The sequence below is a fragment of the Parasteatoda tepidariorum genome, chromosome 3 (genome assembly GCF_982258835.1).
Source record: "Parasteatoda tepidariorum strain Cologne lab strain chromosome 3, Ptep-v5.0, whole genome shotgun sequence".
Classification (NCBI taxonomy): Eukaryota; Metazoa; Arthropoda; class Arachnida; order Araneae; family Theridiidae; genus Parasteatoda; species Parasteatoda tepidariorum.
Window position 1 is genome coordinate 9,131,498 of NC_141757.1, and position 15,745 is coordinate 9,147,242.

Consider the following 15,745-nt stretch of genomic DNA (forward strand, 5'->3'; position numbering starts at 1 on the left):
TTCAGGATTTTTGAGTTTGGCTCAGAATCAACTCTGAATGGTATAAGTTCTGAATAAAAAAGTATTTTAATAATATGGGATAATCAGATGTACAATTAAACAAGTTTTCGTGTTAGTTACATAAATAATAATTGAGTACGTATGTAATAATTTAGTTATAAAACTTAATCCGTGAAATTTACTTTTGCATTGTTAGTTATGCACAAAACCATACTCCTGCATGTACTAGTTATAAAAATACGGCAATTGTTACATAAACTGGCATCCCTGTTTTTCCTTTTCACTCTCTTAATTCATGATTTGTAGAAATAATCTCTTCTTCTTCCTCCTGTAGTCGCATGAAGAAGCTCATACTTTATCTGTAGATTGGAATACTATACTGGTTAGGAGATCTCCTTCAATTCTTTAAGACGAGTATATCTCCTAAGTATTCCTATATCTCCTAAGTATTTTATGCTTGCTTTAGATAGGATTATTTATTTTAATTTGTGTGCTTGCTTGAAAGTGTTCTATGGTTTGATCAGAAAATGTGTTATATCTGTATTTTTTTTCTTTATTTGTTAAGAACAAATTTTATAGTTAAGACCCAATTTAAAAATCATGGGTCTTGATTTTAAAATATATTAAGTGTTCATATTTTGTACGCATGCTTAAATTGTTTTGCTATCTCGCTACTTAATTAACTAATTTTAATGTATTGGGAGATAATCTGACAGCCTGGATCACCCCCGTGATCTTTTTAAAAGAAAATGTATTTTTAGTTGAAAAATCCGTTTTTCATTGTTTAAGTTTTTGATGCATTTAACAATTTTTATAAGTTTATTTATTTTTATAATTTTTATTTTTATAAGTTTATTTATTTTTATAAGTTTTTAAATTCGGATGATCCAAAAATACCAGATATTTTTAAAGTGCCATCAGTCTAAAAAGAGTGAATACTGATCCAGAGGGATAATATAAAAGAGCCGTGTCTCTTTTTCTTTATACAAAAGTTATCGAGATGTTTAAATTTTCGTGCATAAAAAAGCAAAACAAATAGTAGTTTTAATAGTTTCTTTAACATGGCACATTTTTATTAAAAAAAAACTTGTTTAGGCTGTACAAAAACATTTTAGTGTGAATGCAATTTCTCTTAAAACTTGCTTATTTTATTTTAAAGAATAATAATCAATTGCAATAATGAACAATATTTTGTGTTACAACAATAGAATGCAACGAAGACAAGATATCTCGTCCGTGGCGATGAATGAGTTAAACCATCCTTCGTTAAAGCATTGATAAAAATTAAAGAATGATCTAGAGTTAGAAAATAATAGTAACCATTAAGATAATAAAAAAAATTACTCTTAGGAAAGAGATCATGCAAACGATATGAAGAAACATGGGACCAAAGTCCAATGTAATGAATTTTCCTAGGAATTCCGCAAAAAAAAAAAAAATATGAATATTTAAAGATCTCAGTGAAAAAATTTAAAAACCTCATATTTTAATTATGATTATCCTGTACTGTGATGAAATTAAATAGCTTATGAAGATACAGTCAAACCCCGCTATAGTGAACATGGTTTATAGTGAACTACGGGATATAGTGAACAAAATGTTCACTCCCCTGCCTTGCTACACATATATAATGTTATTCTTTGTGGATATAATGGACCAAAAAAAGAGAGGAAGTTGGATATTATGAACTTTCTTCTGATTTAAACTAATTTATTTTCTTCATTTTTTGTAATAATTTTGAAATTTCTACTTGAAAATAAATTCATATACCGATTTTTAAAACCATTTATAGCATAGAATGTAGCAATAAGCATTTTTTCTTATTTGCTTCATTATTGAATACCATTATTGAATTGGTTCAGCATTCAAAGAAGCCACAATCTTACAGTATCTGAACAAATGCTTCAAGTCAAAGTCTATGAATTTGCTAAGAAAGTTGGTGAAACTATTTTTATGATACAGGTTTAAAAAGCGGAATAAGCCTTGAAAAGTACTTGAATTTCATTTTGATTTTCAAGGGCCCCTAGAAGTACTTGAAAATGATATTAAATCCTTGAAAAATTCGAAATGACCTTGAAAAGTATCGAAAACTCAGGAAAACAGCCCTATTTCCAGTATTTCTATGTTTAACTTTTTGACGCGCGTAAGTGTGAGAGAATGACTTCCCCGTCTTTCAGATGATGACACGTACTGTTTGATTTTAGGATTTTATGTATGTTTGGTTGATTTTAGGAATTTTAAATATTGGGAACTGCGCCAAATTCTGACAAAATCTCGATACTTATTCAGGCGATTTTAATATCAATCATCGATCCTCGTATTAGACTTATTTAAAAATTATGTATTGCAGGGATGAAAGACTTCCGGGAGAAAGCGGAAATCCGCTTTTTTTCCCCAATTTTGAAAATTTCCGACCGTGTTCCAAAAACTAAAATTTTTGGGAAGTCCTATTGGAGAAACCCAAGCCGCCCGAACGATAGTCGGATTACCGCGACTTCTGCTATAGAGTGGAAAGGAGTCGAAGCGTTTCGTTTCGAGCGCCGATATTTTTTTTTTTTTTTTTTTTTGTTGTTTGGCTGATTTTCGGAATTTTAAATATTAGGAACTGTACCGGAATTTGCCAAAATCGCGATTTTTAATCAAACGATTTTAATATCGATCATCGATTTTTGTATTTAACTGATTTAAAACTTACGTGTTGCAATTTTTTACGCGATTTAAAAATCGTACTAGCAATTCCTATTCACTCAATTTCAAAATCCAATATCGCGATTTGTATTTAAGCGTTTTTAAAACCCAATATCGCGATTTGTATTCTCGTGAGTTTAAAATCCAACGTCGCGATTCGTATTCACGCATTTTTAAATCCAATTTTGCGATTCGTTATCACGCAGTTGTAATATCAGATATCGTTTTTCGTATTTGTGCGCTATTTAAAAATTACTCACTGCGATTCGTATTCACGTGATCTAAAAATTATGTATCGTGATTCTTATTTACGCGATTTAAAAATTCAATATCGCAATTTGTATTTTCGTGTTTTTAAAATCCATCAGCTCGATTCATATTCATGGGATTTTAAAATCCAAAATCGCGTTTCATATTCACGCGATTTTAAAATCCAATATCTTTATTTGTATTCACGCGATTTTAAAATCCAATATCGTGATTTGTATTTTCGTGTTTTTGAAATCCAAAATCGCGATTCATATTCACGCGATTTTAAAATCCAAAATCGTGATTCATATTCACGCGATTTTAAAATCCAACAGCACGATTCATATTCACGCGATTTTGAAGTCCAAAATCGCGATTCATATTCTCGCGATTTTAAAATTCAATTTCGTGATTCATATTCACGCGATTTTGAAATCCAAAATCGCGATTCATATTCATGCGATTTTAAAATCGAATATCAAGATTCATATTCACACGATTTTAAAACCCAATATCGCGATTCTTGAAAGTTGCTTTTATAAATCTCAGTATCATATAGAGCACCCCCCCCCCTCCTCCTAGTGACCTGCGTTGTAAAGGTTCAGCTTTTTTTATTTTTGTCCTTTAATGCCTGGTGTCAATTCGTTTTCGCGTGATTCAAAAATCGCACTCGCAATTCCCATTAAAGCAATTCAAAAATCTAATATCGCGATTTGTACTTAAGCGGTTTTTTAGCGCAATTAGTTTTTTTGCGAGTTTAAAATCCAATGTCGCTATTCGTATTCACGCATTTTGCGATATCAAACATCGATGTTGTAATATCAAACATCGATTTTCGTATTTATACTCGATTTGAAAACTACTCGTTGCAAATCATATTCACCTGACCATGTCAAGTGCGTATGATCGATGCTACTGAAAAAAAGTTAATTCAAGTATGAGTGGTTAATTAAAAAAGTCAAAGTGACAAAAATTGGTACTAAGAATCTATCAGAAGGTATTGAGGTGAAAGTTGGCAACTGTTTCAATTTAAAATGGTTGACTGGTAATAAATTTAAAATGATAATCAAGCCGCAACATCCAATAATTGATTAATTTTCTTAAATAGAAAAGTGGTCGAAATTTCAAAATTATATTTAAGAACAATTTAAATTTCACTGTCTAAATGCTTCTGCCACTTTAAATATTAAATAAAAGTCTCCCCACAGAGTTGTTTTTAAATATCTGATTGATATCACAGTATTATATAGAACATTCCCCCCTACCCCGTCTTCTGCCCGAATCTTTGCTTATTCAGAGGTTGTATACCTAGCTTAAAATAAACCTTAATGCAAAATTCAAACCTGACGTTTTTATGCATTATGAATTTTATTCTCGACTTGATGCCAATCACCCTTGTTTTTCTTTTTTTTTTTTTTTTTACTTAGATCACTTTCCGAAATCAAGAGAGAGCAATGGAAGTCTTATTTTTCAGTACTGCTATTATCGACTAACATTTATCGTCAAAACATTTTAGTTTAAAATGTTAAATTTTAGTCTATCTTTAACTAAAATTTAAGTCCTTGAGAATTTTATAATAAGTCTTAAAAAGTCCTTGAAAAGTACTTGAATTTTATTTTTATGGTAGAGCATGAACCCTGAATTCAGGAAAAATTATTGGAGAGTTGGGAAGTGTTTCCATATCTGATGTTGAGGATTGCTCATCAGTTAAAGATTTAACACTGCAGCGCGAGAACGCGAGAATCTCGCATATTTTTTTCTTTTCTCTCATTGAAAAATGATTACCGCGAGAAATTCGTGCATTCTATAAATCAATTTCAAAATTCGCGAATTTCTCGCATTTTGGAAAAAGCTTCGAATTACGTCATTTAAAATAAAATCCGTTTCACTTTTCTTCCTGGATCTTCATTATTTTCAACACTTGCCCCGTTATCCAGCTTCCCTATTTACCAGTAGGCATTGTTCAGAACTTTTTCGAACAACAGAACACAACCCCTCCGAACCACGGAACCCCTTTCAGAACACATTTCTCTGCAACCACGTGTTTACTGTAGGTATGGTTTTTCATGTAAGACGTTCAAATTTTTTTATGCGCTAATGTAAGATGGACAAATACCTAGTAAAGGCAAAATCTTTTATGATGATGCAGCAAAAATATTCAATGCTTTAAAAAATAGAAGACGTTAAAAATGTATTATAACAAAAGAAATTTTTTTTCCAAGTCTATTTGTATTTTTTCAGTTTTTAGAAATCTCACTTAACTTTCTGAAATCTCACCCTGTTTTTGAGAAAGGGTGAGAAATTCTCACCCATTTTTTTTCTATGATGAAAACACTGGATTACTAATTTATTTTGTATGCAAGTCGAAAGGTAATAAAAAAATTTAAGTTAATACATTTTTTGATACTACGTTTTATTTTTCAGTCATTTTTGTATTTCATTTTATGGGTCATTTATTTGAATAATGCGTTATAAAAGGGGGAAGTTTGGAACCATCAATTAAAATTGTTTGTGGAACGGTTATAGTGAACGGAAATTTTGGTTCCTTGAAGGTTCACTATAGCGGGGTTTGACTGTACTATGATGAAATTGAATAGCTTCATAAGTTAATGTTGGAATGTATTAATTTTGAAAAACCTATTCCCCAGGAGCAGAGGTTGAAAGAACTAGCCAAACAGACTCCCGATGCTGTCCCCAAAGTTCCCAGCCCCATACCACCTCCTGTATCTGTGAGTCCCCCTGCCAAGCCAAAAGAAATAATGAACTCAGAAAAGCCCTCATTCGATTTGATGTCTCTGAATCAACCAGTTTTAGGTGGAGGTTTCATACAGGCTGTCCCTTACCCACAAGAAGGTATAATATTTCTTTCTTATGTGCTTTTAATTCATCTGTTGAAGTGTATTTGCACAAAATCTTTTTGTCCTATTCAAATATCCTAACATTGTCTGTATATACATTTAACATATCTGTGTTGCAAAATAACGACTATAATTATGCTTTCCATTGTACATTCTTTAAGTTTGGTCTTGTCCACGTAGTGGATTGATCATAGAGACATGGTTGTCAGTAGAACACCAAATTCAAGCATCACTGGCTGCATTCAGTCAGCGGGTGGGTGACCACTTTCATCGACAAACGTAGGGACCGAGGGTGTGCGGCTTCAGTCCTCGTATACTGTTCTACCCCTAAGTTCTTTATTTCGCCTGCAGGTCATCAGGCTACGAAAACAGAGGAGCCATGCCTTTTGCCAGGGATGTGATTCTTCCGCGGATCCGCTGATTTCCGCTTTTTTCAGATTTTTCCAAATCTTCCGCTCTTTTTTCAAAAATTTCCGCGCGGAAAAAATTTTTATGCAGTAAATGATATTTTGTTGAAAATTTTTTTCTTCTTTTGTTGAAAATCAATTCCCATTCACGCAATTTAAAAATTCAATATCGCGATTTGTATTTAAGCGTTTTTAAAACCCAATATCGCGATTTGTATTTAAACGTTTTTAAAACCCACTATCGCGATTCATATTCCGGCTAGTTTAAAATCCGATGTCGCGATTCGTATTCATATATATTTTTAAATTTCAATATTGCGATTCGTTATCACGCGGTTGTAGTATCAAACATCGATATTGGAATTTATACGCGGTTTAAACATTACTCGTTGCGGTAAGTATTCACGGACTCTAAAAATTATGCATCGTGATTCTTATTTACGCGATTTAAAAATTCAATACCGCGATTTGTATTTTCGTGCTTTTAAAATCCAATATCGTGATTCTTATTCACGTGATTTTAAAATTCAATATCGTGATTCTTGTTCACGCTATTTTAAAATTGAACATCGCGATTCTTATTCACGCGATTTTAAAACCAAACATCGCGATTCTTATTCAAGCGATTTTAAAATCAAACATCGCGATTCTTATTCAAGCGATTTTAAAATCGAACATCGCGATTCTTATTCACCCTATTTTAAAATCGAACATCGCGATTCTTATTCACGCACTCTTAAAATCCAACATCGCGATTCTTATTCACCCTATTTTAAAATCGAACATCGCGATTCTTATTCACGCACTCTTAAAATCCAACATCGCGATTCTTATTCACCCAATTTTAAAATCGAACATCGCGATTCTTATTCACGCACTCTTAAAATCCAACATCGCGATTCTTATTCACCCAATTTTAAAATCGAACATCGCGATTTTAAAATCCGATATCGCCTTATTCACGCAATTTTAAAATCCGGCATCGCGATTCTTATTCAAGCGATTTTAAAATCCAACATCGCGATTCTTATTCAAGCGATTTTAAAATCCAACATCGCGATTCTTATTCACCCTATTTTGAAATCCAACATCGCGATTCTTATTCACGCACTTTTAAAATCCAACATCGCGATTCTTATTCACCCTATTTTAAAATCGAACATCGCGATTCTTATTCACGCAATATTAAAATCCAACATCGCGATTTTAAAATCCGATATCGCCTTATTCACGCGATTTTAAAATCAGGCATCACGATTTTTTTTCACGCGATTTTAAAATCCAACATCGCGATTCTTAATCTAAGGCCTCTAAAAATTGTGTGAGAAATGAACTTTCTTGTCCTATCAACACTGATGATCAAAAGTCTGCAAAACGCAGTCTACAGATCAGTCATGTTAATAAAAGACCATCGGAAAAACAAAGAACTGATAAGAAAGTCCGTAAAGGTCCTTTGACCATTAAAGAAATGTTTTTTAAAATGATGTGATACATAAAATCGTGCTTATGCATAATTACTCAAAGTTTTCTAAATTATTAAAAAAAAATTATTTTAATCAAGATTTTATTTAAGAACATAATTACCATTTATTTATATTTATTTGAATAGATAATAATGTAATCATTATCATATTGGCTATTGAATTCATATCATTTTTTCTTTTGCGCGTTTAATGCTACAGTTATAAACTTCCTCTTTTTTGTGTTTTTGTCAATCACATCCCTGCTTTTGCAGAAAATCGAAATTGCGATGCCTTGTCTTCTGGTCATCCTTAGCGATGTTTCCCAAGCCTTCGCCAATAGCCCCTTGTGCAGCTCTAGTGTGACATAAATAAAGTAGCAATTGTAGATTTTTTTATATATCTTGTTTATCACTAGAAGGAATTAATTGTATGCAAGTACAGAGTTTATCAAATAGTCAAAATTTTAATTGCTTTTTTTCGGTATTGTATTTATGTTTTATTTAATAAATCTTTAAAAAATCCCTAGAATTCCCTACATATTCTATAGTATGAAAATAGTGTGCTTTTTTTCATTTATATTTTCGGTTGAGTTCTGGAATCTACTGGACTTTTTCACCTTTTTACTGGAAACTCTAAAATAAGTTTAAATCAGGGTTGGGGTTTTGGACGCCCTAGACTGGTTTCGGACAGGACACATGGGTTTTACTGTCTTAAACTGGGTAAAACTGTCCTAAACTGGGTAAAACTGTCCTAAACTGGGAAAAACTGTCCTAAACAGTCTTAAAGTGTCCAAAACCTTGAACTTTGGCAAAACGTAAAAATTCTATAGGTGTAATCATTGTATACATAATAATTACATGTATCAATAAATATTTGATATTTTTTATACAATTTACTATAACTTATTATAAGAAAATAATATAATAGGAAAAGGTTTATAATCTTTGAAGCTCCACAATTCATTGAACAACAAAAGTGAATACCTAATCCTTTAAATATAAATATGCGTTTAATACTGATAAATAATATTTTTGTATAAGGATAAATATGGCAGTATTAAAAAATAATAATTTTTTTAAAAATAAAATACTAAATTTGTTCAAAAATTAACCTTTTTTTTCACAATATTTTTTTAAGAAAATGTTATAATTTCTGCATCACAGGATGATAAAAAAGACATATATTTTTAAACAAAATTATTTTTAAATATAAATATATTAGTTTAAATTGAAAATACAAAATAACTGAAAAATGTATTAACAGTTTTGAAGGGCATAACATCAGTTTCAGTTACTGACACTGGTGATGTATCACCACTATGCTAAAAGAATTGAACATAAATGAAATAAAAGTATTCTTGAATAGTACTATTGATAAATAAACCTGTTAATGAGGAACCAAGCACTAAGCCCCTAATATTTTAACCTGTATGGCAAGGTCAAACTTCAGTTATGTACTATTGAATGAGAGGACCAATTGAACTTGATTACTGATTAATCTTCCTTTGTTTAAATTGAAGAGTCAAACAATATTAATAAAAATTATACTTTTGAAAACAAATATTCTCTAGTATATTTAATTATCGATACATTATTAGTTCTATGTTTATTTTACCTCTTAAATATTGTTCAGATAAAATTGTGACATAATTTGAGTAAAAGGGTTTTGGACAGTTTAAGACAGTTTTGGACAAAGGGGTTTTGGACAGGACGGTTTAAACCATGGATTAATCCATTCTATCCTAAACCTTTCCAACCCTGGTTTAAATAATTTAATTTTCTTTCTTGTGTCAAAAATATTGCTCGGTATAGACTACCAAGTATAGGCAGAGTTGTATACGTTATTGCTCTCTCTTACTAACAAACACTATACCCTTAATAAATCCGTGAATAAACAACTACATTGATGGCAGTTTCCAGTACAGTAGAACTCCAATTATCCGAATCAATTGGGACCGGACCCCATTTGGAGAATAAAAAATTCGGATAATTGGATTTTTTTTTATTTAAAATGCTTATTTCAAATAATTACTGTATGTATAGTGGAAATGAGGGAAAAGAACTGTTTTTAAGGAAAGAGATCTTTTTATGAATAATGTGTACATACCTTGCAGTAAATGAAAGTTATTACATGCTAAACATCTTAGTTAAAGTAAGCTGTTTAACTGTCTTCATCCATTTTCGGGCAGGTAAGTCGCGCATCCGTTTGACAGTGAGAAGTTGCATATGGTCACACTCGGGATGGTGCTCCATCCACTTCAATGCAGTTTCAAGGCCAGCAAATGCTTCACTAGCTGACAGCCCTGTGTCTTCCTCAATTTCAGCATTAGGATCATCTTCATCGACACTTTCCTCCATCACACTTTCAATAAGTTCATCATCATTTAAAATTTGAAATCCACAGTCTGATGAATCACACGCCATCCACTCTCCTATATCTTCACTGACATCTGAACATCCAGGAATTTTCAAAAATATGTATCTGAATTCCATAAGAGATACAGCATCCTCATCTTCTGTCTCTTCCCTTTTTTTTTCTTTAACTTCTTTTTCCCTTTTCTCTTTTTCCTTCTCTTCTTTAGTTGATACGCCTTTTAACTTGTTCCATGCACATCTTAATGAGACATCTTTAACCACATTCCAAGCTTCCGCAACCATGTACACGCAATCTTTCAAATTTATCTTTTTGTGGTTATCCAACACACCTTCTTCATTCTTTCCCTCTACTGAAAGCTTCCTAAAAAGTTGTCTTCGATAAAGCGCCAATTGGCACGAGCAAGCTGACCAGGGGGTGTAGCGTTCACATTTCTTTGTCAACAAACAACATTCCTAAGATAACATTCCACAACTAACATCCTTATTCATACGGTCTCCCATCTGCTCTTTTGTCACTGGATTTCCCCTCCTTTGTTATTCCTTTTATTTATCTTTGTCCTATCCTGTAAACTTTCTCTGCATAAATCTTTTCTTGGCTTTACTAACATTTTATTTTATTCATATAAAAAAAGAAGAAAAAAGAGAAACTTATCTTTTTACTATATTTCCATAGGAATTCTGAAAGCGATTCGGTCAATCGGCGATTCGGATAATTGGAGTTCTACTGTACCATTATCTCAACCTCCAATGTGTGAAACCCCCAAAAAAACTACAACGTCAGAAAGCGTTGTATTGGCAACGATTTTTTTTTAAGCCGGCTAGATTTTTCGTCAAATACTTTCATCTTTATTGTGCTTATGTCAAAAATTACCATTTGTGTATATAGAGCAGCCAAAGAGCAGGAAAAAGTCAGATAATTTTATCAATCTGGAAAAATTCGAGAAATGTCTAGGAATTTAACTAAAATAACTTAAAAGTCGCAGAAAAGGAAAACTTTTTTTTTCCTTTCTGCAGAATTGTATTAAAAAAATGCCCTTATTGCATATCAGAGGAGGAAAAACGGCTCGTGATTTTTTTTCTACTTTCTTTTGAGAATAAAAAAATTCTGCAATGACTTGCTTTAGCTGGAATTTCAGTTGGGTATTATAAAAAGTAATTTACTAATAGCAAAAATTTAAAAAAGGTTAACTTTACAAATATTTTGTAGAACAGGAGAATATTGCCAAAAATATTAGTACATGTATTATTTTATATTTAGATTTAAAACAAAAATTCTTGGATTTATAATTAAAAAACTATATATACTGTTCTATGCTATACATGAAGGATTTTTTTTTTTTTAATTTTTTTATTTCTTGTTTACAGAAAGCGCTTCTGTTACTTAATATTAATTACATATGTATTTGCTACTAGGAAATTTGGTTTTCATTGTGAATTTACTTTATTAATACTTTATCAGATTCTGTATAGTGTCAAGATTCTGACTAATATAATACATTAAGACTCAGTATAGTTACACTTTAAAAATTTGAGAATTAGGCATAATAAACCATGACTAGATCATCTAAATCTAGTTATTAAGGTCTCGATTTGAAACAAAAATATCTTAATTATTAAGTAAGTTTTAAGCTAGTGTGAAATCTATGCAATATTTACTTCACTTATATACTTAATATTTTAATACTCTTCTTATTATTAAAAACTCTCACTCTCCATCTTAATCACACCAAATGAAATTTGCAACAGGTGATGCTCATTTTAATTCAGTAAAAAATCGTAAAATGTGGACAAAGAATGGTCCTATTTGATAAAAGAAACAAAATAGATAAATTTTGCATGTATTTTAAGAAAACTAATTTTATAACATTACATCTATAAAACTTGTATATCAGTCGATTCTGGTGTCAACTTTGGGCCAATGTTTAATAAGTTGGCTATCAGTTCAATATTCTATGATTTTTTCAGTTGATTGTTTATATTTTTAGACGCTATTCATTATTATGACTTTTCTTGGAATTGTTAATTTCTCTAATTTTCAAAACCACCTGGAATAGAGTACAACTGACATGGTTAAATGTCTTGCCCTTTCCAGAGACAATAATGACAGCTGTGGTTTATAAATTGCTTTTGAAAAAATTACAAAGTTTCTTTTTTGATTTGTCCTGCAAAAAACAGAGCAGTATGCATAAGCATTAATTAATGAGTATTGCATATTTAACGTTTTTGACATTACTTTTTTAAAAAAAGTTTGAAAACCATAAATTTTTCTTCAATAACCATTAGTCTATTTTAAAAGAAGCCATATTACTGCAATACCACTTGTTTATATTATATCTAATAATTTATGTATTCACTTTCTTTGTTTTGCTGTGAAAGAGCTGATCAGTTCACATAGTCTGTTTTTTGTTGTGTAATCTAGTTGTATGATATATAGCATGTAGGCATAAATTTTTATAATTTGCGTACTCAAGCAATCTCCATATGGATTTTTAAATTTTTTAAATTATATGTCTATTTTAAATTGTTAATTCTACTCAATATTAAGAAATCCAATTTTTATTTTCTGTTTATTAAATGCCATTAAAGCTGCTTTTTAAAAAAAATTTCCAATGAAAACAAATATATTTTTTTCAATTATAGGGAATTGAAAGAATATTCCACCGTCATTCTGTTGTTATTAATGAATCAATTACTCATATTGGGTAAAACATTTAGAACACCTTGCTTTGAAAATAATCATCATTGGAAAAGTATGAACTATTTTAAGTTTTGTATATCTTAATTAAAAAAAACTAACTCTACTGAAAATTTGGTTTTTATGTTTTATATATAGCTAAATGAAAACCATGATGTGATATTATCTTGATAGTTTCAAGTAAAAATTAAATTAATTTATGCAAAACTTGTATAAGATTTTCATCTAATAATTATCTAAAATTTTCATTATAATATAATTAGATTGTTTTTAAGTGACACATGTTTTTAGTTACACATGTGTTTATCTATTCATATATTTTCAAAAATAACTGAGTCAACTATTCTAAATTTGCTGGTATTCATACCTGAATAACCTATAATAAAAATAGAATATATTTTTATTTCCAACACACTGATGTAGAAGCTACCTAATTTACGCTCCATGACTACAAAGTAAAACATTTTCACAACAGCCCATTATGGGCCAAAGGGGTCGTGGAGATTAAGACTTCACAATTTCGTAACCAACAGCATGATAGCAGCAATGTGGTCCAGCATTACTATACCAGTCGTCTTTACATCCCAGACAAGCTGGTATCTATCAATCTGAAACTGGGTAGGCTTCAATTCGCCATCAGCTGTTTTACTCGAATTCTTAATAATGCAGTCTAATTCTTAATAATGCTTAATTTAATCGTTTATTTTCAAAAAGAGGGTTTCAATGCTGTATCAGTTTAAATTGTTCTAATTCTTTTAAATTTATTAGATCTTCAAAAAGAATATAAATTTTTTAGGATTTTTTTATGCTTGAAATTTTTAATTATCAACTTAATCAAAATTATAGTGATAAAAATGAAAAAAAAGCATTTTAAGTTTTTATCATTAAATCAAGTTTATTCATTTATTAGTAAGTTTGATAAATGTACTTCAATTCAAAATGTTTTGCTATTTGTATTTCTCAATGCAGCTATATCTACTAAAAAATGACCTTTCAATATTTAGTATTATAGTATTTTATATTATATTCACTCAATTCAACATTTTGAGGAGGTCAGCTTTAAATTGTCTTTCTGGTTTTTCTTTCGAATATAGTCTTAAAAAAACTAAATTATAATAACGTGGCTTTTATAGTAGATGTCCATGCCCAATGACTTAGTGGTAGCACGTCAAAAGTCCTGGGTTCTATGCTCAATCCAGGGAAGGTTAACACAGCCTTTCATTGCTTCAGTTGGTTGATAAAATGAGTGCCAAGCATGCTTGAGGATTAAACTCTGAGAATTACACATTTGGTTGACAACCCAATTGTAAAATCTACTGCTGTTACCCAGATGTCAAGAAAACCAGGATGGGTGCAGTAGGTCTCCTTGAGCTGTTACACTTCTGAGTTTAGTTTAGCTTTTATGATAAAAATGTTATTGTTTTACTCTACTGTATCTTTGCTATTTTAATTATATTTGTCAATCACAAAATTGCTAAACCAATTACATTAAAACATCATGAATGTTTATTTTCTGAATAAAAGTTACTTTTTTATTTAGGCTTTAGAAATTAAGATATCTTTTAATGTACTTTTTTTTTTTTTTGCAGGAATGATTAGTATCTTTCAAAAAGTATAGTGAGTATATTTGTTTTATCTGCTCTTAATGGTCCAAGTATGCAATTCCTTAAAATATCAAATTGTATGAATATTTATGTTTTGAGTTCCTTTATAAATTCAGTAATTTGTTGAATTTGATCATAATATTTAAAAATACTTCATAATTTTTTCAAGGGTATTTTTTTGACAATAATAAATATATTTATTTATATATTATGTGTATATTGTTAAAATTATTCCGATGTATGATAGATTGCATTTTATGCAGTGGAATTATTTCATATTATAAAAAAAACTTTTGTAATGTCCAGTTCTATCTTGCTTAATAAGTTCTCTTCTCCTTTAAACTTAGAGAAAGTGATTGTTTTAAACTCATTCAAAAAGTTTTAAAAATAATTTAGCATTGAATATTACAATGCCCTGTTTAGTGTTAAATATTACAATGCCTATTGGAAATAAGAAAAAAATATTGCAAAGAGCTTTGCATAAGAATGAATTTAAAAAAAACTTTTGCTAAGTTTTATATTATTTTTATTTGATTATAAAGTGTGAGTTTAAATGTGCAAAAGAATGAAGACTGTTTGCTTATGTCTGTAGGAGTGCAAATGGTAGCATTATTTTGCATTTCAGTCAAAAGAAAAACATGTTATTATTCATTTTATTTTATTTGAATTACATAAAATGATGAATAATTCCATAACAACTGCATTTTTCAGTTACTGGATTTTAATATACAAGTGACTTTAATTAACATATTATTTGAATTAAAACACTGATATCTTTCACAAAATTAGTAGCTGGTGCACTAAGAGTCTAGTTGAAAGTTGCATTTTTTAAAAATTAAAATGTTTTCATTTGGGTCAAAAGTTTCAAAGAACTTGCATTTCTGAAATTAATAGTTTTTGAAAAATTTAACACAGTGTTAACACACACAAGAAGAAAAAAAGAATATATCTTGTGACACCCATTCCTCTAAAAGTATTTTGAACATAGTTCAAATGTTGCTTTACCATCAGTATGTTTTGATATATTATTGCATATATACTCTTTCTGGCTAATAAAATTACATTACTTTTGATTAAAAATGCTATATAGTGTTAATATATTGATTAATTGTCTTCCTACTTTATAAATTCAAAAGTTATATTGTCAAAATATGTGAAATAAAAAAGAAATCTTTATATTTTAAAATGAAAATTTTGTACTAATGGAAATGTGTACACTAATATTCAGAATGGTATTCTCATAAAAATTCTCATGGTAAAATATGTTTAATTTAATGATTACAATAAAATCAATACAATTTATTTTAATGATTACTGTTCCTATACAATGTAATTTACAAAATAGATTATTTCTAAATAAAGTTGAAACAGAATATGTATCTATATTTAAGACAAAATGAATGGCA

General features: G+C 29.9%; 1 protein-coding gene across 2 annotated transcripts in view; it reads left to right on the top strand.

Annotated features, from left to right (window-relative positions):
* Positions 1-15,745, top strand: part of LOC107447663 (phosphatidylinositol-binding clathrin assembly protein LAP-like) — a 122,784-nt gene that overhangs the window by 49,359 nt on the left and 57,680 nt on the right. Inside the window, exon 13 of one of the 2 annotated variants that reach the window (XM_087158757.1) lies at positions 5,586-5,747. The exons of the other annotated variant lie outside the window; for it this stretch is intronic. Coding sequence (XP_087014883.1) covers positions 5,586-5,598 — 13 coding nt within the window. The 3' untranslated portion in view covers positions 5,599-5,747. Of the gene's footprint in view, positions 1-5,585; positions 5,748-15,745 lie in introns of those variants that run through there. 2 annotated transcript variants of the gene reach the window in all.